At 38.5% G+C, this 24,262-nt stretch overlaps 1 protein-coding gene across 4 annotated transcripts in view; it reads right to left on the bottom strand.

Moving 5' to 3' along the window:
- The window catches only part of DSC2 (desmocollin 2), a 35,727-nt gene extending 16,596 nt beyond the window's left edge, over positions 1-19,131 (bottom strand). For 2 of the 4 annotated variants that reach the window (XM_014842243.3, XM_014842241.3), the window contains exons 1-7: positions 16,143-19,131; positions 9,047-9,131; positions 7,958-8,157; positions 6,902-7,021; positions 5,495-5,650; positions 4,048-4,192; positions 2,985-3,151 (exon numbers count right to left, since the gene is read on the bottom strand). In XM_014842243.3, coding sequence (XP_014697729.1) covers positions 2,985-3,151; positions 4,048-4,192; positions 5,495-5,650; positions 6,902-7,021; positions 7,958-8,157; positions 9,047-9,131; positions 16,143-16,211 — 942 coding nt within the window. In that variant the 5' untranslated portion in view covers positions 16,212-19,131. The remainder of the gene's footprint in view (positions 1-2,984; positions 3,152-4,047; positions 4,193-5,494; positions 5,651-6,901; positions 7,022-7,957; positions 8,158-9,046; positions 9,132-16,142) is intronic. The other 2 variants (XM_014842244.3, XM_014842242.3) reach the window with 1 other exon arrangement.
- Between the last annotated feature and the right edge of the window lie 5,131 nt (positions 19,132-24,262).

Genomic DNA, 24,262 nt, shown 5'->3' with positions numbered 1-24,262 from the left:
TCTCAGGGAAGTTGGAAAATTCTTTTTACTTAGATTTCCTCTTCTATAAAAAAATGATAACTTTCCTAAATAATTCACCTCTTTTCATAAGACAAAATAATATGTGAAAAACTATCCTAACCGTCTTCCTAAAATAGTCACTCTTCTCTCACATTGCCACCTTCTTCCCTCAATTCCAATACCTCTTAGACTTTCTTGTCCTCATGCATTACCTAAAATAGAACTAAAATTTCTTTATATCTCTATGCTTTTTATATACATAATTTTCCCAGTTTACTCTTCTCTCATAACCAATCACATATAAAGACTTGAAAAATAATGGTCTTATTTCATTTAAAAATTCTAAAAACCTCGTGCTAGTGTACTTTTAGGAGAGAATACATATTTTGTTTGTAGTGAACTAAGATTTATTGGAAACAATCAATTGGCTGACAGAACAAAGAAATGAAGATTAGTGGACCTAAATATTGGCTTATGATATCTTCAGATGGAAAAAAAATCCTGATGTTTAAGAGACTTAAAGGGTTGAAGGTAACAGATGAGAACTGGAAATCTGGGGTCACAAAGTGGCTCCAGAGCACTCTTGGGTAAAGTACTCCAAGACTCCTTCGTTAGTCGAATGTTTGCAACAGATTTATCGGAAGGATGTACTTGAGACTTGATGATAAAAGAGGATTTGGTTTATAACCTGCTTTTCTTAAGCACATAAGTTCCATAAAGAATCTATATAACTGAGGAGCTGTAACAGCAATTCATTCATTCATTTATTCAGCAAATGATACTGATATTATATATCTCACTGGCACACACTAACAGTAAAAATAAATGAATTTATAAATAACAAAATAAAATTTTGATAAAATAAAATTTCACTTAGAAATATCCTGCAGACACAGTAAAAGGACTAATTTTATTAAATTTCAACCCATAGTCTATGTGAAGAAATGACAGCTATGCATAAAACACTTCTGCTGCGTAACATAGTATGATGTTCTTCTCAAGAAAAAGTACTTGTGTGATTGTTTGACTTATGAGCTGAACTAGCTAATGTTCTTTTCATAGAATACCATTTTTACGTAAAAGACTCCTATGTTTATTCAGACTAGTGTATTTTGAAGACAGTTTGTCACACATAAAATGATTCTGTCACTTCGAGGAAAACAACTATTTGTTGCCATTGATAAACTGGAGTTTTCAAGCTAAAATGAGAATTCTGGAAAGCTTCTATCAACCATTGTGCTAGTAATGGAGGTGAGGAGGTCATTTTTTTCAATATTGTTTAATGAAATGTGTCAATATTTGGAAGCTCTGCATAACTCAGTGAACCAATATTTCCCAAATGACCAATGCATAATCTTACAAAATTGTATGTGGCTATCTATGCACTCACTCAATATATAAGATAGACCAATGGATTTCAATGTAACAAAGTTCGAAAGTTCACTGACAAGGCTTCAGAATGCACACAGCAAAAAACATTTAAGAAGCTACCACTTGTCCATTTTTGATGTGGTATCAAACCATAATATCCACAATGATTTGACATTACTATTAAATTACTCCTCTCTTTTCTAACTTCATATCACGTTGGATTTTCCTTATATACCTCAGCTAAAACTACATATTGTGACAGACCAAGTGCAGAAGGAGTTACGAGAATCCATCAGTCTTAGATCGTCAGGTATCAAAGAGACTTGGAAAAATGCATAATAATTCCATTCTTCTCACTAAATTATTTATTGTTTTGAAAAATGTGCTTATTCAATAAAAATGTTCTTTAGGTTAACATGTAATATATTTATTACTATTTTAAATGGGTAAATAAATGCATACTTTAAACATTCATCAGTTTTGAATACTAATAGAGTAAATATTGATAAATATAACCCATATAAACAAACATCTTTGGAATCCTCAATAATATTTAAGAGTGCACAGGGGTCCTGAGACCAGAAAATTTGAGGACCTCTAACGGATAGGGAGAGGGAGAGGAAATGAATCTGATATGACGTTTTAGGAATTAAAGAAATACCTGACCAACACATTTCACTATATTTTAAGATAAGGGATTATAAATGTAGTAAGTAGGGCAGATAAACTGCTATAAGAATTCAGATGAATAAACACTTGGTGGAGGAGTAATAGCTGAACAACCAAGTGAATGAATTACTAAACCAGGACAGTTGCAATGGAAATGGGCAGAATATAAATGTAACATCATTTCGGAGTAACATCAACATGCTTTAAAAAGAGATTTGATATAGGGCGCAAGAGGAGGCATCAAATACAATTTTGAGAACATGAATCCAAGGTAACAATAGAAAAATTATTAATAGGAAAAGGATGTATTAATGTTATTCTAACTAGAAGACATGGGAAGGAGACAGCATGTTTAGAAGGAAAGACAAACTCAATTTTAGATGTATTGCATTTTAGGTACCTGTGAAACATCTGAATAAGGATTTCTAGCAGGCAATTCAAAATGGTAAACCAGAGATCAAAGAGATATAAACTTTCTCTTAATCTATGTAAAGAGAGGTATGTAGATGAGATTGTCAAGGAAGAGATGACACAGACAGGAGATGCATTGTTATCTGTGGATAATAAATTTCCACACATTTCCAAAAGTTTCACCTTTCATATTTGACATTTCTTGTTTTTACTATAAATATATAGTATTTATACTATAAATACTGTAGTATAAGTGTATACATTATAGTCTAAGTATGTATACTATAAATATGTTTATATTAGGAAATTTGATTTAATAAAACATTTAATTCAGGAGAGAACAAATTAGGAGTTCAAAATTGGTGCACTGCAAGGTTAATGCACTCCATCGACATACTTAAAATAATAATTTTTCTAAAATTATATTCACAACATGTTTTTCAAAACATATCTACAGTTGATACACAGAGAAATACAGGTACTACTAAATAGTCATGTGATAATCAAGTTTTACTTGTTAATATTTATGTTACCTCTCTGTCTAGTTGAGATGATGACGTGGTGATCATGCCTGTAGTTGGATGCATCGAAAATAGGGTGGGTGATGCTGGCAACTGCTGGATGATGGAGTACCTCAGACGCGTATGCATCGTGTCAGGTTCATCTTTGTCAGTTGCACACACCTGTCCGACAGTAGAACCTACATATTGAAAAATCCTCTTTAACTTCCAAAACTTATACATTTTCAACTTTCCTTTTATTTTACTCCTCTCCATCTATCTCAAAAAAGACTTGGAGCACTTAATTATATATAAGAGTAATAGCTTTCATAAATTTGCAGGCTACTACATAAAGTATCACTTCCTCTTAAATAGCCCAGCATTCTAACATTTGAAATTTAGCGACCACATACATATTTACTTATAACTTTATAAATGTTGATAACATCCCTTCATGGTCTTCGTATTTCTAGACTAAGGAGTTCTAATTATTCTTTAATCTTTTTCTTTTTGTAAGCCTGCAAGTAAATTAATCGTGTGGGTCAGTTTTCTCTGAAAATTCTTCATTTAGTTAGATCTGTCTAGAGGAAGACTTGAAAACTGTATTCTGACTTCCAGCTGAAATGGCCCATTTTCATAAGATTGAGAAAACGTTTGTATTATTCTCAGCCACCTTTGTAATAATGCCCAGAATACTGTCAATCATTTAATCACTACTGAACACCAGTACACCTTACAAGATTAAGACTTCAGTTGCCCAAAGACATTCTTTTTAGAGTACAGTATCTTAAAAGTATCTGTTTTATCTCACACAGGAAAGCAAAGTATCATTTCTTGAGTAACTCCTGTTTTTCAGGCACTGTGCTTGGCATTCCATGTGTGTTATGCTTCCTTTAATCTTCATAACAATCTTTCACATTGACATCCCATTTTACAGATAAGGAAACTAAGGCTTATCCACTAGGAAAATTTCCCAAGGTCACGTGCACAGCTAGTGAAGGGCTGAGTACAATTCTACCCACAGCAGCCTGACTGGCAAGTCCCTTGTTTTTGCTAGCAGGATATTCTCCCATATATTGTCAAGGTAGGTGCTCACCAACTCTGGAATTTTCAGAAACTGTAAACATGTAAGTTGTTTCTGTAAAAATTGGGTAGTTATCATTTTCATCCTCAATTTTGATTACTAGGGGCAGTGGAAGTTCTGGAGTATACCCATCCGGAGTTGTTGCAAAGGCAATTAGCTGTGAAGAGAGTAAAATAAGAAAAAAAAAAGGAAAAAGGAAATGTGGTTCAAACATGCTTTGGCTTTGATTTGGAGACTGTTCCGCATTTGCAGTGTGAGTTTCACCACGTGTCATTGTTTTGGGATGTGGACATAACCTTAGTGCCACAGAGGTGGTTAATTTCATGGGATAGAATAACATTCCATGTTTAAATTTATCTACTATCACAACAGATAATTTTGCTTTCCTCACCATTGTTGTATTGTTGTTCATGAGTTCAATTGTTTTTATTATTATTTTCCCAAAACAGTCTTGAGGATTATTTTGTTTCATTTTGTTTGAAAGTTTTACATGCATGGATTTAAAATACAACTTTCTGGATCTTATTTAACGTTCAATTCTGAGGATTCCAAATTCCCCAGGTGCAGTTAACTGGAATACTATCCTATGTTCTACTAATTAGGATTTAAGGCATATTGATGGTTAAATTGATATAATTCTCTTCATAAGAATTTTTTAATTCAAAAAGGAGGAGTCTGAAATAGAACAGATGAATGGCTGTAAATTGTTATGTGAAAAGCAATTTATTTCTTTTGATTTTACAAGAAAAATTTCAAATCCAATTTTCCTAATAGCAGCTGTCATAGAAAGAGCAGAACATCACAGGTACTTAGAAGGCCATGTTGTGGCAGTTCGAAATCTAAATATTTCATTCAAAATTTGCATGTCTAATCAGGTAACTTAGTCTACTGATGAATAATTAATTAATTCAAAATAGATGTAAAATAATTAAAATTGAGTTAAGGAAAATGACCAGGTCTTGTTGGGAAATCAACACAATGTTAGATTAAATTCTTACATATTAACTCATTCCACCATGGGAAGTTAATCAGTTGATAAAAAGACTGAATAATCTTAGTTAAGCATTGTCTATACTCCTCATTTGCTCACCACAAGTTAACTTTCTCCCATTGGAAAAGTACTGAGGCTTAACTTCTGCACTTCACTTACCTCCTATGGGATCTCTCTCTGTACCACACGGAGGTTCACAGATCTTTTCTGCCAACTAAATACCTACTCTTCAAAGTGGTGCTCTTTTCTTCTTTTGAAAAGAAATAGTAAAACTACAATACCAAGAACAATCCAGTAGAACCTAACACTATTTATTCTATAAAATTCTTTTTGCTTCAAGTTAAGTCTGTGCTACCAGAAATAGCCAGAGCAGAGATGACAAACTCAGAAGGCAAATGAATTGAGAATGAGAGATGAAACAGCCAAGCTTAATACTTACTTATACAATATGTAAACTTTAGACTTTACCTCAAAAGATTCATACTCCTCACGATCCACAGCACGAGTGCAATACAGGTTTCCAGTATCTCTCTCTACATAAAATAAATTTTTAGGTTCTCGGTCAACTCCAGGCCCCCTTATGGAATAGTAGATAGTGTAGTTCTGGGCTGTGTCAGATTGAATCTAGAAAGTATACATTATATAAAAAGAGACAAATTTTTTATTTCAGCAAAACTTTCATCCATAAATGTATGCAATCACATTGCCATTTTTATTGCAATGAGTAATAACTCTCTTTAATTTATTATTATATATGAATAAAAAGCAGCAATAAAATAAGGCAACGTAATAATCAGGAAATTTCATGAGCCAGGCCTGAGGAAAATAATGTAGTAGCATCTTAGTTTTCCAGAATAACTTTAAAGGCGAAATGGTGCCTATATGGACCAAACATTTAAGACTTTTTCTGTCTTAGAAAACAAAGTATTCTGAGCATGTAAAATTTCCTTTTTTCAATTTTTTTAAACCTGAATTTTTATTATATATAACATAATACTTAAGACACTGGGTTTAAAGTATATTGTCTGTGGAGCAAAAACTTGGAAAACGCCTTTCTTAATTAGTTTTTGTTACTTGTCAGCATCTTCTTTATTCTAAGAGCTGAGGGGGGAAAAATGAGAATAGAAATGGTGTACTATCCTGGCAAGTGTGATATTTTGATTCAAAAAGCAAGTTTTTTCCAAGTTGTTTTCATCCCCTTATATCAGGATGCCTAAAACAATTATTTTCTAGCAATTTCTTTCTCAACTTTAATATGCTCTTCTCTCAGTTGCGTTAAATTTGTTGGTGGGATACAAAGGAAGATACTCTCTCACCATTTCAAGAACTGAGGGAAAAGAAACCCAAGTCATAGACTGAATGTTACTGGCCACTGACAGTGGAAGAAGACAAGAAGATTCGCGTGGGTTGCCAGTAAAATTAAAAAAGGAGAGAAAATGTGGAGCCGGTGTGATTTAAGCAGTGGACTTGGACATAAGCAACAGAAAGGTGTATGTGTCTTTGCCCTTTATGGCATTTGTTCATTTATCAGTGATTTCATCCTTTGTTATGGAAGACGTTTGGGGGTTTTCTAGACTATGCCCAGGTTCTGTGATGCACTTGCTGATAGGAAAATTCATTAAGAAACCATGTGTTTGAGAGTGCTAGATGAGTTTTACAGTTTTATAAATGACCTTTGCATGACTAAAACTTCAAAAAGTATACGTAGGTATAAAGATATATATTTATATCCATATATTGAAACATATAATACACCCACTCATTCATTCATATATTCATACACAACTATTTTTTAAATAACTGCATACTCATTGTCCAAATTAAAAAAAAGATGGAACCCATAAACTTTCACAGTGGAAGAAAAGTAAATTGTACCTGTTGCAGAAAAAGGGGGAAAGGACCCAAGGAATTCTCTAGCACTGAACAAGGAATAGGAGCCCATCTTCTCTTGGCACGTCTTAGAACTTTTTCCTTAGAATGTCTTTTCTTTAGTACCTCAATTGAGAAGACAGAAAAACAATGATAAAGTCAATGACTACTTTATTCTCAAACATTAGAACTCTGATGCATCTTTCTCCTCTCATGAGGATTAGCTGGGGAGGTGTAAAACCATGGTGGTGCTTGAAAACCACACTAAATATCAACACTGCAAAAAGACAATGAAGAAATAACTGCCCTGTTAGCACAGCAATCTCTTGAGAAAATAACTTGGTAGAAATATGGAAGGAAGAGAGATGGAATTGGAAGCCTAGAAGCAAAACTGGGAAAATAAAAATTGCTGTTGCCATATTGCCATGCAAAAACATGGGAGGAGAGATATGTAAAGAAAATAGAGTGTGTGTTCTTCTAAATTAGCATAAGCATCTTCCACTCACCAGCAATTAGGAAGAGCCAGGGGGCCAACAGAGAGATCTGTGTCAGAATGAGGAGAAAAACATGGTGACAACTCTCAAACTGTGGCAGTGAGTAACGGCCAATGGTTGAATAGAGGTCATTTTGATCTTGAGTGTGACAATATAATAAGCATGCATGAGGTCTGAACCTCAACCTAAAATAGTCATCTATTTTCTAAGATTACAAAATGTGCTGTCTAAGATACATGAGACCTCCAGAGATAGAGTTTCAAGGTTTCTTTTTGGAAATCTATTCAACAGTAAAGATCAAGAAATACTTCTTTGTGTCCCTCGAGTTCTTATGCTGTAACATATCCCAGTTTCTCCTTTTATGTCCCAACTGAAAAGGAATTACAACCTGTAATAATCTATGTTGCACAACCCTTTTCCATTTGAACACTGTTAAATTGTATCATGCTTTCCATTCTTCTTCAAGCAAACTATTGCATATCCTTTCTGATTCCACATCTTCCCTGGTAATTTTAGTTACACATGAAGAAAATATTTCACTATATTTCATTTTTCTAGTTTGGTATACCTTTGTTTGATGCTCTAAAAGGACAACCATTTTCTTCTCTTCTTGGTTCTCAGTGTTGGAAAGTAATATGGTAAAATTTCTCTTCTCTGAAGACAAAAGAATAGCATTCTTTGTATAGACTGAACCATCTTCTAAAATTTGGAAATCAGGATCACTTGAACGAATTAGATTTGCAGATTTAAAGCATTCCTTCAGGTTAACTGTGGAAAACATACATAAAAATCATTTGTAAGGTAAAAACAGTCTATAAAACAATATGGACTTTTAACAGTAATCTATGTATTTGGTGAGGGAGCCAAAAACTTAAAATTAATTACACTGACACTTATAAATTTTGCATTTTTAAAAGGACATATGAAATCATATGGTTAATTAAATTGTATTTAAATACATCACTTATAATACGTACTTTACAACCTTTAAAAAAAAGAGATACTTGTCTTGAAATAAAGGCTTATGAACTCCAATGTTTGAATATTTAAACTGACACCAAAAAAAGTTTTTCTTTATTAACTGAAATCAGCCATAGAGTAACACATAGGGACACTTGAAGGAAGTTAAACAGAATCTAGAGGATGAAAATCAGCAGTTATTGAATCAAAATATTACTGAACTCTTTACATCTATTGTTAATAGTCATCACATTCTCTGTTCTCATTGGTCTGATCTTTTCACAGTTGAGTTATGTGAAAAAAAAATTGATAAAAAATAATATGTGCAAGTAAATGTCAATGAGATGCCAAAATGTTTTAGGATGAGAATCCCCAAACAATAACTCAAGAAATAGCTTCAATACTGTTTCTCAATTTCATAGAAGCATATTATAACATACACCATATCCTTCATCTAGCATAAACATTAATAATAATTTTATTACTCAAACTAAACTTTATCTGCTTCATATAATCATGTTCTTCAATAAAACCCAAACTTCCTTTCATTGGAATGACTCTATATGTATTATAAATGGTAATGTATTATATTCGATTTAACAATTAGTTCCAATAGAGTTATCTTTCTAAAAATTTACACTAATGTTACAAGATCACACCAAATTAGGATTTACTACATATTTTGGCAGTTTCTTACCTCTGCCAACAAATTTCTCAGCGTCTAGTTTGGAGGGAACATGCAGTGTCACTTTTTTGCAGGCATCACAGGCAAATATTAAGATCTAAAATATCAAATGAATATTATGCATAAAAATTCCTTTTCATGTGTATATAGTTTATATAAATTATAAATTTATATAATTATAAGGCAGTTTATATAGTTGGCAAAATAAAATAAAAAACATACACTGGAGTAAGTAAGAAATCAGAAAAAATTGTGTGGAGGCGAAGAATAAAACAACAGACTGAGAGCCATGGCTCCCCCCTTCACAAAGCAACTTGGAATTCCACACCCTCTTGGGCTTTGCTCTCTATTCTGTAAAATGGAGTTAACAGTCACTCCATTGACTGACTCAGTGGGTATACTGAGGAACCAATGACAACCTATTGTGAGAGTGTTAAAAAACATTAGGAAGGCAGCCCAGTTATGTAAATAGAAAAGTGAAACAAAAACAAATGTGATGAACCAGCAAATTGTTTCAATTGATTTGCAATTGAGGATGAGCTATGGTACCAAATTAATAATATTCTAAACAAAATCTCAATGCTTTTAAAGAGAAGCATTAACTTATTGCCTTGGAATGACTTGGAGAGTATTATGTATGACCCTATAAACAGGCAAATAACTTTAAATCTGAATGCCATCTGAAGGTGCATCTTCTCACAAATGAGAGTTAAGGTCATTTTAGAAAACATTTCACTTAAAATTTCTTAAATGAGTTAGTGATTTATGGTGAACCACCTCCAATACAACATACATTTGAATATACTGAAATTTAATTTTGTTCTCTCTGAAATTTTACATTGGATGCGTCTGAAAGATCACAATGTTTTTCTACAGTTTTGCAAAGGCCTTTGATCAAAAGCAAGGTGGCTAACTAGTATTTACACTGTTATTTAAAAAGTCTAGAAACATACATTAAGATCATCAAAATTTGGACGAAAATTTTCATTTCCAATACTCATTACAGAACCTTTGGGGGCTGGCCCCATGGCCGAGTGGTTAAGTTCACTCGCTTTGCTTAGGTGGCCCCAGGTTTTGCAGGTTCGGATCCTAGGCGTGGACCTAGCACTGCTCATCAAGCCATGCTGAGGCAGCATCCCACATAGCAGAACTAGAAGGACCTGCAACTAGAATATACAACTAAGTATTGGGGGGCTTTGGGGAGAAGAAGAAAAAAAAGGAGAAAGACTGGCAACAGATGTTAGCTCAGGGCCAATCAAAGAAAGAAAGAAAGAAACTTTAATTATGCGATTTAAATTACATGTGAAGGATCAGGCAAGGCAGAAATTACATTTCATTTGGAATTTACCGATGGACTCAATGAAGAGACAGTATTTGGATTGGAAATTAAAAGATGAGAAGAATTTCACCGGCTGCTGAGTTGAGAGAGAACAGCAGTAGAACCGGATAACTGAGGAGGCCAGCTCCAGGTGACTGAAAGCATACATCCACTAGCAATCATTGTTTACTAGGTGCTAGGCAGTGTTTAAAGGCTACAGCAGTGAACAAAGCAAAGTCCTTGACCTCGTGGAGATTACTTTAGAAGGAGAGACAAAAAAAAAATACGCAAATGGACAAAGGTCACATAATGTCAAGAGACAAATGTCATGACAAAAATAAAGTAGGGAAAGAGAGTGACAAAGGGAAGACCAGAAGCCTGAAGGAAATGAGGAAGCAAAGCACTTCACTGACTGTGGAGGAGTCTTCCAGATGGAGCAAAAACAGAACAAAGGCCCTGGAGGGGGACTTCACCTGGCGTGTTGGAGGAACAAAAAGGAGGTCACAGTGGGAGAGCACAGTGAGGGAAGAGTGATGCGAGATGATAGTAAAGAGACAAGCAGGGGCACATCACGTAGAGTCTAAAAGGCTGTAGTAGGAGTGCAGATTTTATTCTGAGTGCGAAGAGAAGCAACAGTAGTTTAGAAGCTTTGAAGTGGCGTAATCTGGAGAGCATTTACATAGAAGCATTCTGGTGGCTATGTGAGAACAGACTACAGAGGAGCAAGAGTGGAAGCAAAGAGACCAATTTGGAAGCTACAGGAGGAATCTAAGAGGGGGACGACGGGGACTTGGACTAAGGTAAAAATGGTGGAGAAGGGGAGAAATGGCCAGATTAAGACAAAACTTTGGGTAACGGTGTCCTGGACGTCCATTCATTCTGCATTCAACAAGTATTTATTGAATCTCCACTACGCACCAGACACAGAATAAACATGATCCTCATGAAACATTCAATTCAAGGGTATGACCTGTTTGCCATTTCAATGAAGTAAGATGAATCTGTGATGGGGAAGTAGAGGGTGCTATGGGAGAGCATTGGGAACAAGCCTTGTTTAAGAGACAGATGATGTCAGCTGAAGAGTGGCCACAAATTAGCCATGTCAAAAGGAGGCAGAGTTGACATGTTCCAAACAAAGGCACAGCACATTCGAAGGCCCAGAGACGACACAGAGCTGAAAATGAAATCGGGAATGGCTGATGCATATAGCACAAGGGTGACAGTAGTCTAACATGGATTCAGAGAAGTAGGCATGGAACAGATTTTGAACAGCATTAACAAAGTATAAGGATTTTTTTTCCTAAAGACAATAAGAAACCACAGATTCATTTTAAGCAGATAAACTACCTAAGTATCTTTCTATTTGAATAAGGTATGTCTGGCCAGTGTGGAGAACGGATCAGGGGGAAACAATTTTCATTTCAAAAAATGGCAACTAGGTCATTCAGACAAACTCCCATGCCAAAACTAAAAATGACGGATACAGTTTTTAACCATCCTAAAACATTTAGCAAGAATTGCTAGGCAAAAGCTGAGGATAAAACTGGAACACAGAGTGGTATGAGGAGCCCAGAAACAACTTCTGATCTGAAAAGATTTGACTCTGGTTTGTTGGCCTCTGAGAGTGAAATCAAAGCGTGGGCCACATAAGATCTGAGAGAAGAGCCACCCACTGGGACCTCAAATACTAAACTTTCATTGTAACGTTGAGTCAGAAGTAAACCAGCTCAAGCATGGATTTGTGGTCCACATTTACATCACTTGCTTAGTCTAGGAACCTCAAGCCATTAAATTAGTTTTAAGAAGGCCTGGCATGTGATCACTACCACAGATGCTGAAAGACCTTTGACCAAATTCAGTAACTCTATTTACATATTTTTGAAAAGCCTCAAAATACAGAAATCGATGAATACTTCTTCAATATGATTTTTATATTATATTATAATAACAACATCAATGGGAAACCACTAGAGGCATCCCCACTAAATTCAGAAGCAAGTAGACTTTCCAAGGTCATCATTTATAGTTAACATTATATTAAGGTATATCAGGCAAGAGGAAAATATTAGATGGCATATGAATTGGAAAGGAAGAGGTAAAAAAAATCTCTATTTGCATTTGATATGACTGTTTATCTGGAAAATCCAAGCAAATCAATCAATAAATTACCACAAAATAATAAGATCATTTAGGTAAAGGAGCAGAAATAACTATTAAAATACAGAAATCATTAGTCTTCCAACACATAAATAAAACCAGTTAAATAATATAATAGAAGACAAGAAATCATTTTCAAAAGCAATAAAAAGTGAAAATGCCAAGGAGTAAACTTAACAAGAAACATGTAAGCCTATTTGAGAAAAATCTGAAAATATTTTTCAAGGACCCAAAAGTAGACTTGCACAAAAAGAAAGACGTATCATTATTTTGGATAGGAAAAATCAACAACACAAATATATCAATTCTCATTAAGTTAAATTTTAAACTTTATGATCCCAATAAAAATCTCAACAGTGTTTTTTCTGGAACTAGACAAGCTGATTTAAAAGGTCATCAGGAAAAATATATAGTTAAGATAGGAAAATTAGGAAAAAGAAAAGCAATAGAAGGATATTAGCCCTAGCAAATGTTAAAAGATTCTATGAAGTCTCAATAACTAAAACAATGCAGGTATATGAATAGATATAAAGATATTAGATGCACACAAACTAAAAAGTAAGAAGTAAAATAATTTCTATTTGCATCTTATATAACTCTATATAGTCCATAAAGGTTGTAACTTTTTGTTACACTCACCAACAATCTATGAGAGTTTCTATTTCTCCAAACTCTTGGATGTTTGCCAAATGAGAAATGAGATTTCAATGTAGTTTTAAATTCATCTTTTATGATTATGAGTGAGGCTAAAATGTTTTTATGGTCTATTTTTATTACTTTATGCTAATTTCTCACATCCATGTTCATGTCTGACTTCTTGATATACAGGAACTCTTTATATATTAATAGATTAGCCTTTTAAAATATGATCTGCAAATAGCTTTTTTCCAGTGTATCAGTTACCTTTGACTTCGCTTATGACGTTTTGGTTTGGTTTGGTTTAGTTTTTTGCCCCGGACGTGTGTGTGTGTGTGTGTGTGTGTGTGTGTGCGTGTACACACTTTAACATAGCTGATTTTCTCAATTTTGATAAATGGCTTTTGAAAGCTGAGCCATAAATAGGACTTCCTGGCTCCAAATTTAAATAGAAATTCACCATGTTTTCTTCTATTATCTGTATAGTATCATATGTTACATTTAAATCTTTCATCTATTTGGAGTTTTCTGTAGTGTGCTGCATGAGGTATGAATTCAACTTTACCTTTTGCCAAATGACTGCCTAGATCAAGTAGTCTCCCACTATATATATATAATATGATCATAAAGTTTACAATTTAACTTAGTGAGAATTGATATATTGTTGACTTTTCCTATCCAAAATAATGTCTTAATGTATATATATGCTATATGTGTATATATATATGCTCCTCAATGATGTGCTATGCCATGTATCATAACATAGCTTTCTGTGTAAACACATACGACCTTTATGGAGAGGAGAGGGAGCTGGTAATGACCAACAAAATTATACAGTCATTCACACTTTTATCCGGCAATCCTATTTCTGGTAATCTGTTCTATTGATACACCTGCCCATATATGAAATGACATATATATAAGTTTATTCATTGTGACATTATTTGTAATAGCAAAAAGTAACAGCAGAGGTGCTGGATGGAAGTAAAGCTATCCATGAGATATTTCTGAATGCAGATTAGTAGGATTTAATGGCGGATTTGGGGGGGGGAGCAGTGAGGAAGGTAAAACAAACAGCTTCCAAACTTCCTACTTGAGGAACAAGGTACATGGTAGCGTCATTTATTGAAATACCGGACACTAGAAGAAAAGCAACATTGTTTGGGAAGATGATAATGCTGTGGCACACTTCACAGTAGAGAGATAAAAGGCCCATTGTTCAATGAGCACATGCACGCTAGCGACATAAATTTAGTAAATGTAGGCACCTGTATATTTGAGTGACAGGACTTAGAATAGGGAGTCTAATTCTGGGTGGTCAGGAAGGGCAAAAGAAGAGAGGAGTGAATTTCAAGAATAAAGGCACAATCTACAAGGTGCAACCGTATGATTTGGATTAGCAATGGAGATCCCTGATGATCTTCCAGAAGCTTCACTCGGTGTTTAGGCAGAAGTCAGAGTTCAAGTAATTAAGAAACGTGCGAGGTGACGTAATTTGAGGAAGCGGGAGAAGCTGATTTGCGGAACGGTGAGGGATTACTTGGGTGTGTGGAGAGGAGGAAATGTAAAGCGTGTCCCCCAAAGTCACTCTTATTTAATAACATCTTCTATCACACTTGAGGCTCACGACCACAACAACCATCTGAGGCTGAGACTGGCAGGGCTTTGCACACATATGCACAAGAGCGTCAGAACAACTTGCGGGACTCGCACCAAGCCTTCCAGCTAGAACGCCGCAGCATGCGGGCTGCAACCAGAGGCAGCGCTCTTTTTCTCTCTACCCCGCTTCTGGCCTGTGCAGCTTCTAAAGACATTCTAATGATAGTAACAATTACAATTTCATGACTTAAAAGTTTAAGGAATTTGCTGTAAAATGAGAGCAGTCGAGAAAGGAAAATTATCCGACTATTTCAGTCTCTCAGTTCCACCTTTCCCAGAAGGAATCTTACTGCTATCTGTTCTCCAGGTTTGTCCCTTGGCCTTTAAGGTCGACTTGAGCCCCCAAACCTGAGGCTCAACATGAAAGGACGCTACCCAGTTGAGGCCTCTGTTGCACCTGGTGTATTTAACTTCTCTCCTTCCAGGGAACCAAGGACGTCCAGTCTGGGGGACCTCTAATCCCAAACTCTCCCAGAGGCTGTTCCTTCGTACTGAATTTCTCCTACTGGGGAACTTCTGATCCTCCAATGAGATCCCAGTCTTTTCTGCCAGGGAGGCAGTAGTCCCGCCCCAAATAAGGCCACCCGCTTGAGCTCCCACCTCTGGGTAGGCAGGGTCTTTGATATTGTGTTCCTTAAGGTGGGGAAGAAGCCACAGTGGGGAGCAGAAGGCAGAACAGGATGATCACTTCTCCACAAATTAAGGAGAAAGTAACTTCAGGTGGTGAGAAACAACAGAACTTACACAAAGGGTCACGTAGGGCCGCCCACCTACGATCTTTACGCGCAGAGGGTTGAGACCACCGCCCCCCAACACACACACACACACACACACACACACACACACACAGCAATCCTCCCTAAAGCCGCGGAGTCCTCTCTTTTCCCCGAGGACAGGCGCTTCCCGTCGCGTCCGCCCAACGGCTCCCCCTGTCCGGCGCCTGAACCCCGCGCTGCGGCCGAGCTGGACTGCACCCTCCCCGGGATTTGCGACAGGCGCGGAGGCGCAGCGCTGGCACACGGCGCTGGCCCGCTCGTGCCCAGCGGCCACGATTTTGGATGGGCGTTTACAGCTCGTGCCTCTGTCTCTCATCTGGTGCGCTGATCCCATCTGCAGAGACACCCTTTGCCTTGCCTTGGGGATCGCGGCGCCAGGTCGCCATCCTCTTTCTGTCTTCCCTCCCCCACCCCCACCAATTCCATTTTGTTCAGCCAGCCGGAGGCCCATTAACCCCCGCTTTGCCCGCCACCCCCACTCACCCCCGCTCCCAAAGTTTCCACCTTCTCCACAATAGGTCGGAGCCCCCTCCCGGGGGCCGGTGGCCGGGCAGCCACTCACCGTGAGGGTCAGCAGGACTAGCCGGCAGAGGGCCCCGCTCCCGGAGCTCGTGGGTCGGGCTGCCGCCATGGGAGGACTTGGGGACACGTCGACTGCCGAGGCACCCGGAGGCCGGGATGCGAGGACTCGGCGGGCACAGGGGCCGCGGCCGGGTACAGGCCGGTGCGCAAGAGTGTGAGGCGAAAGAGGTGCAGCGCGAGGAGAGGCGCTTTTCTTCTCGATTTCTCTGAAGCTCCTGCCTCTCACCCAAGGGGCTTTTCCTCTGGCCGAGGGTGGAGCTCCAGGCGCGTCCGAAAGACACCGATCGGCCCCTCCTTGGTATTTTCTCAAGTCTTCATTTCTCTAAGAACGCAACAGGTGGGAACTCCCTTTCGCCGCCTCCCTTTTACCTGCGCTAGGTGTTTCTCACCAGCGGACGCCACCTATATGCCGCATCTGCCCCCCCGCCCCGGTGTCCGCCTGCAGGATTAACAGCTGGCCCTGCCCAGCTGAAGCCCTGACTGTACAAAGACTCACTCCCCGAGCGCGCGCCCGGCCCCGGCTCCGCCCTGCGCGCTGCCCTCTCGGCCGACTGCGGGCCCCGCTCTGGGGGCAGCTACAGACCCGCAAAGGCCGTCCAGGAGCTGGAGAGGCCGGATTTTCTGTCACGGCTGCCCACAGCCCAACTGTTAGAGGGTTGACCCCAGGGAGACTATTTTACACGCTTTTTGCTGGAGTAAATTCACTGCAGACATCCTAGGGCAGTTCACACGGGGTTTTCATCTGTGCCACACCTTTCTTTGGGGTCTTGGGAGGTTTTTTTTGGAAATTTCATGGCCAGTATAACAAAGATATGAGAAAATTACCATAAGTTAAGAGAATAGTAAATAAATAAATAATGGAATCCAGGCTAAAAGAAAATAACAAAATCAAGTGTGAATTACTATGGAAAATGCATCTCTTGAGTCCTCGATGTTGACTAAATATGGGCTACTAATTTTCTCCAAGACCCTCCCTTATCACAATTAAAGCCAACCATTGGCCGTCATAACTTATCTCCTAAATTGGACTCCTGGACATAGAGTGGAAATTTCTCCCTTTCTTTCCTACCACCAAAACCAGAGTTCATGGCAAGAAAAGAAAAAGAATGGGATAAAATTTACCTTTTGGTTTGAAGTGTACTTAAACTGGATGAAATATTGCAGCACTTACCCTGGAAGATTACAATATAAAGGCAGTGTGCTTGCAGCTCTTCAGAAAGCAATGACAGGGCACTCTGACTCATCTTCCACTTCTTTTCAATTACCGGTTTAAACCAGGGAAGTCTGACCACAAAGGAGAAACTTGTCTCTTCCATTTGGTTTGCTTTGTCTCCTCCAGGGTGTTTGGAGAAACCTGTTTCAAGAGCCAACCATGACACTCACGCCATTTCAGTTCTTGAGAACATTTACCATCCTAATGCCATTATACACAGAGCCAAAATTAGTATAATATTGACTATATATTTAAAGTCAAACGTAATGTCAAATGGTACATGCCTTACATTCTATGTAATAAGCCCATGCTCTGTTTTATCAGTGAATGACACACACTGAGCTGTTCTATTCATATCCCTATTCACAAAATTTATCATTGAACCTTTGTTAGTAAAATAAGCTTGGGTCATCAGCATGAGGCTATAGTTGACATCCTTCTGTTTCCATATTTTTTAACCCTCATGTTTTTCCAGCAATGATTTTATAAACACACCTCCTCCTGTTAATGATGACATCATAATCTCTGGCATGAAGCTTTCCACAGGATGGAGAAGCAAGCTGGTTGTAGGTTCTGGAAATCTCAGGCCATCATCATAGTCCTTGACAATAGGACATTTCCACGCTCTTGCCTACTCTTTAACCTTTAATGCCTTAAGGCTGGCTCATGTTTTTTCTCATTCCAGGAAAGGGTGGAAGAGCAATTTGAAAAGAACTCATCTTAGATATTTATTTTCATTTTTCACACTAGGTAACTGATTGAGGCTATTAAAAGTTGATTTTTTTTGTTTCATCATGAAATTTTTCTAAACAAAGGAATGAAATATAAACTACTTATTCTAAACAAGCGTCTCAATTTATTCAATGTGTTTGGACTAGATGATGTAGTCACTGAAATGGATTCCTCTGTAATACAATTTTGAAACAACAGGTGTAACATGAAATGCAATATGAGTAGAGGAATTTTGTTATTTTAAGAATGTCTTCTGGCTGTGAAGATGATTCTGCTGACTTGAACCGGTTTTCCATTGTACTATATTAAAGGGTGCGTGGGACCCAAACTCAGGAGCAACCTCCTTTGTGTCTTGGGCTGCTCAAGTAACCTCTCAGGTGTCAGCACTCCCATTCATTAAGTAAGATAATTAAAGTAATACCGGATGCTGTCTATGGTATATTCTACTTCTAAAATTAAACCATTTAGACTTCTTGTGGTTGATTTTTGGAGAAGCTTGGCTGGAAATGGGTGTTTATTTGCAGATAGAAAGTTGGAACCACAGTTGTCCTTAAAGAGATGAACAGACAGCAGCCGAAGGCCCGTGGAGCCCATCTGGGCAGCCGAGCTTCACAGTTTTCTAATTTCAGAAACCAGAAACTAAACATATTAATGGCAACAAAAAAAACCCCTCTTACTCACTGATGTGTACATGGTGACAGTTCTCCCTGAGAGCTCTGGGCATGATTCCTGCCAGTCCTCCAGCTGCCGGAGCCTGGGGAGCAGGGTCCACACGGACACTTGATCTTTAGGGTGAATCTATCTCGGCATGGCGTATGACATAAGATGGAAGCCAAAAGCAAAAGAAATACAGGCCTAAGGGAAAGAAACAAGACTAAAGGACATTGTCCAGTTACTTTATAGGTGAGAATAGAGAGGAAAACATCTGATAACCCCAATAAAATGAGCACTGTTATTTACCTCTCAGAGTTGTTGCAAAATTAAATGATATGATGCATGAAAGACATGCAGAATAAAGCCTGGCATATTCTAAGCGTTCCCTAAGTGTTAGTTACTATGGGTACCCTACTCCCCCCTGCCACTGTGCTACCATATCTCTACAACCCACTCATATCCCCCACCCCACCTCATCCCCAGGATGGCTGCCTGGTTCCTGTTCTTCCATCACCTATCCCCAGGTCCAGGGATAGGGCTGAACCCCAGTGTTAACTCACTCACCACTCCCAAATCCTGAAACCCCCACCTGCCAATATGAACCCCCAGACCTTGTCTGATGCAAATGGATTAACTATGCAACACTAGGATGAAGTGCCACGGTTTGTGCTAGTTGTGTACTTTTTGAAAATTGGGACAAATTTTTTTTTTATAAGAATCCTTTTATAATGGGAGAAAAGTTTTTTAAATGTTTCATTGTCCAATAAATACAATATTTATTTTTTAATATTGTCCCTATTTCTTTGAAATTCCCTTTTCAAATAAAACATAGTGTACTAATCAAACTCAATTTCCGTTACATTTCAAAGTATATATTTTTTATTGTTTTAATTAATTAATTTTTTTTTAGGAAGATTAGCCCTGAGCTAACATCTGCCGCCAATACTCCTCTTTTTGCTGAGGAAGACTGGCCCTGAGCTAACATCTGTGCCCATCTTCCTCTACTTTATATGTGGGACGCCTGCCACAGCATGGCTTGCCAAGTGGTGCCATGTCCACACCCGGGATCGGAACTGGGGAACCCCGGGCCACCGAAGCAGAATGTGTGCACTTAACTGCTGCACCAGTGGGCTGGTGCTGACATTTCAAAGTATATTTTTGAAATAAATAAGGGATAGAGGGTGAAATAAACTATAAATCAATTCTTATTACGGTACTTTTCCCTTAATAGACTTTCAATAAAACGAAGTCAATGAATGCATTCTGAGGTAATTGTGTTGACTATGAGCAGAGATGGTTCACAATGTCTGCTCTGCCTCATAGATGCCACTGACATATGCCCCCTAGGAGTGCTGTGAATGAAGATACCCTTAAAACTACAAAATTTCCATTTGTTGCTTTACTGATCAACTAATGCAACAAGTATTTATTGAGCATCCACTATGTCTCAGGCATGGTCCTTGGCTTTGAGATGCTGTGGCAAAGAAGACAGAAAGGGGACGTGCTCAAGGAACTGCCTGAGGGTGTATAAAATAACTGGGTAGGACAAGAGGCACTCTCCATCTGAGATTTTCATCGCGCTGACTCCTTTGTAAAAGAAAAGAGATTAATCTCGAGTTAAGTGCAAAAGGATACATAAACAGCATTCCATAAGGATGAAAAATCACCAATAGAAAAACACTTGTTAAATCTGTTCATGGATTATGAAATGTTATCCTCTTCTTAGATAGGCCTAGAGACGAGAAACTCACGTTCTGTGAGATAACCTCATCTAGAACGTTTGATCTTGGTTTTGACAGCAGCATCTGCTATTGTCTTCGCTTGCTGGCTGTGTCTACGCATTCTCGTTGGCTGGCTCCTCCTGCTCCCTCTGACTTCTAAACATTGCCACACACAAACACACCTGTATTTTTTCAGACCTTCACACTTAGGAGGAGCTTTCTACCACAGGCGCATTGTACATGTTCTTTCCTCGATCTGGAACTTTCTTCTGTCTTTCTGGCCTGGTTAATTCACACCTATCATAAAAATATCAACTTTCGTTTTCTCCCCTATCAGATCAATTCCTCTCTGACCAGGTCAAATCTTCCTGATTAAACAGCTGCCTCTTTTTAAAGCACTTGTCATAATTACAGTATTAAATTTGAGTAATTATTTGATTAATACTTATCTCAAAGACGGTACATTTTCCTGACTGCAGTGACCTGTGTTTTTTGGTTTATGCCGTGTCCCCAGCGCTATGCATCATGAATCCTGGCCCATGGTAGACAGCTAATAACTATTTGTTGGATGAGTGAGTAAATGAATGAATGATTCCTGAGCATTTTTTTGGTAAATAGTTTTTTGCTTTTCTTTTTCTACTTTTTTTTTGTAAGGAAGATTGGCCGTGAGCTAACATCTGTTGCCAATCTTCCCCTTTTTTGCTTGAGGAAGATGGGCACTGAGATAACATCTGTGCCCATCTTCCTCCACTTTATGTGGGATGCCTCCACATCATGGCTTGACGAGCAGTGCTAGGTCCGCACCAAGGATCCAAACCTGCGAACCCAGGCCACCAAAGCAGAGCGCATGAACCTAACCACTAGACCACCAGGCTGGCCCCTTCTTTTTCTATTTTTAATATTTGTTGGCATGTTAAAGTGACGTCTTGGGTCAAATTTAGCAGGGTGGGATTTTCTAATCTGTTCTCAAACTTGACGGACATGTATCAGTACATTTATTAAAATGTGAAATGGGCCTACCAAGAATTTCTAGTGTGATTTTTGCACCAGAACGGGCAAATAGGCTAATGGGTTTTAACTTAGAACTCAGAAAGAGACCAGTGCCGAAATGGGAGCTGAATGTCTCATAAAAGTGGGGCTAACGCACACCATTGAGAAAAGCAGAAGTTATTTAGTCGTGGCATCAAGAAAACTGTCTTATTATTAGAGGAAAACAAAACTGATTCCCAACTTAACACCACGTGCAAAGTGGCCTCCAGATGGGTTAAACTTTTTTGAGGGACAAAGACATGAAGTTAACAGAAGACAATATCGGAAAACATCCATGTGACCCAGGGTAGAGAAAGATTTTTGAAATAATACCCAAAATGCATAAACCATAAACAAATTAAAAAAAGATACATTTGATCATGTTAAAATTCAGGCTTTCTATTCAACAAAGGACACCATGAATAAAGTTAATAGATGATAGATTGGGAGAAGACATTAGTTATGACTAAAACAGACAAGGGAATAATATCTAGAACATGAATGGAACTTCTAAACATCAATAGAAACATGATAGGAACCTCAATAGAAAAAAATGGGCAAAGAGTGTGACCAGAAATTTTACCACAGAGGAATCTCAAAGCCTACAAAGTATATTTTAAGAAACAGAAATGTATATGTAAATCATAAAATATCCTTATACATCTGTCAGACTGACAAAAATTAGGAAGCTGATTCTCCCCGGGGAGTCAAAGTTACTGCCCAGAGTCCAGCTCCGTGGCCAAGTGGTTAAGTTCATGAGCTCCGGTTCGGAGGCCCAGGGTTTCACTGGTTTGGATTGTGGGTGTGGACATGGCACCGCTCATCAAGCCATGCTGAAGCAGTGTCCCGTGTAGCACAACCAGAAGGACCTACAACTAGAATGTACAACTGTGTACTGGGGGGCTTTGGGGAGAAGAAAAAAGAAAAGATTGGCAACAGATGTTAGCTCAGGGCCAATCTTTATAAAAAAAAAAGTCACTCCCCCATTAAGTGTATCTCTCCACCTTCCCAGCTGCTACACACTCACAATTGAATGTGGCTAGAGAGAAACTCATATACAAGTTCCAGAGTTTCGTTTTAAGGTCATGATCTTTACTTTAAGCAACCCTGAGTACCGCCCCGCACTCTTAGTCTAATTGCCTAACCCATTCACTTCCCCATTCTCCTTGGCAATATTTTCATACTTCCTTATTTCTGCTCAAACCTCCTATACATCTTCTTTTATCCTGACTTAGCTTTCTAGTTCACAAAGAAAATAGAGATTATCAAGAGAACTTCTACAGGCTTCACGGCATCCACCCACCTGCCTGCATCTGTACCATACACATGGTCTTTTCTTCTATACTGTGGAAGAAGTGCCTCTGTTCGTGGGTAAGGTCTACTCCTCCGTTTGGGTTTCATTCCCATCTCCTCCCACCTTCTCCAGGATGTTGCTCTAGCAGTTCTGCTCTTCTCTCCTGCACTGTCGGTTTAATCCATCTCTGTCTTCCCCAATGGTAAATAAACTAAACTACACTCAACTAAAAGAACAAACAAAAAAACCCTCAGAAATCTGTACGTTTCCATATCCTATTTCTCTCTCTAGCTATCACACCCCATTTCTCTGCTCTCCTTTATGGAAAAAATTCTGGGAAAAGCTGTTCTATATTTACTGTGTTCAGTTTCTTTTCTCATTATCTCTTGAACCCTTTCTAATCAGGTTTTCCCTCCTACCACTTCACTAAAAGTATTCTTACAAAGGTTACAGAGACATTTGTATTGCTAAAGTTAGTGGTGTTTTTCAGGTTCATCTAATTGTCTTAGTTACGGAGTTGGCACACCCGTCCTTGAAACACATTCTTCACTTGGTTTCTGGTTTTTCTTCTCTGCCTCATCGATTGATTCCTCCTCCTCTCCATTCTCTCTTACTAGTGGAGGGCCCCAGGACACAGTTGTTGGACCATTCTTTTGGTTCCGTCTACTCTTGCTCTCTTGTTGATCTCGTTTGGGCTTCTGGCTTTAAACACTATCTCCATGCTGGTGACTGGCAAATCTAAAGCTCTATGCCAGCCCTCTCCCTTGAACTCCAGGCTCCAACTGCCACATGAAATCTTAACTTAGACGTCTAGTAGACATGCGAAGTTAATCTTTCCAATTCTGGCTCCTGAACTTCTCCATGAAAAATGTGCACCCCACAATGGCAACTCCATTTCAATTAGTGGCAACTCCATCCTTTCAATTGTTTAGATCTTGTAGATTTCCTTGGCTCCTCTTTTTGTCTTATACTCTGAATCCAATCTGTCAATAAGTCCTATGAACTCCACCTTTAAAATATACCTGGAATTCATCCCCTCCTCACCATCTCCATCCCAGTCCAATCCATCGTCAACTCTCGCCTGGGCTACTCAAAAAACCTCCTAATTGGGGTCTGGCCCAGTGGCACAGCCGCACGTTCTGCTTCAGCAGCCTGGGGTTCACCGGTTCAGATCCTGGGTGTGGACATAGCACTGCTGGGCAAGCCATGCTGTGGCAGGCGTCCCACATATAAAGTAGAGGAGGATGGGCATGGTTGTTAGCTCAGGGCCAGTCTTCCTCAGCAAAAAGAGGAGAATTGGCAGCAGATGCTAGCTCAGGGCCGATCTTCCTCAAAAAAACAAAACAAAAACAAAAACCTCCTACTTAGTCTTTCAACTGCCAACACTCCTCATTTTGGTCTCTTTTTAATCCAGCAGTCAGATCGTGACATTTGTCTACCCAGACTCCTCCAGAATG

This window comes from Equus asinus, chromosome 7 (assembly GCF_041296235.1).
Source record: "Equus asinus isolate D_3611 breed Donkey chromosome 7, EquAss-T2T_v2, whole genome shotgun sequence".
Lineage (NCBI taxonomy): Eukaryota > Metazoa > Chordata > Mammalia > Perissodactyla > Equidae > Equus > Equus asinus.
This window is presented reverse-complemented; position numbering and strand designations above follow the sequence as displayed.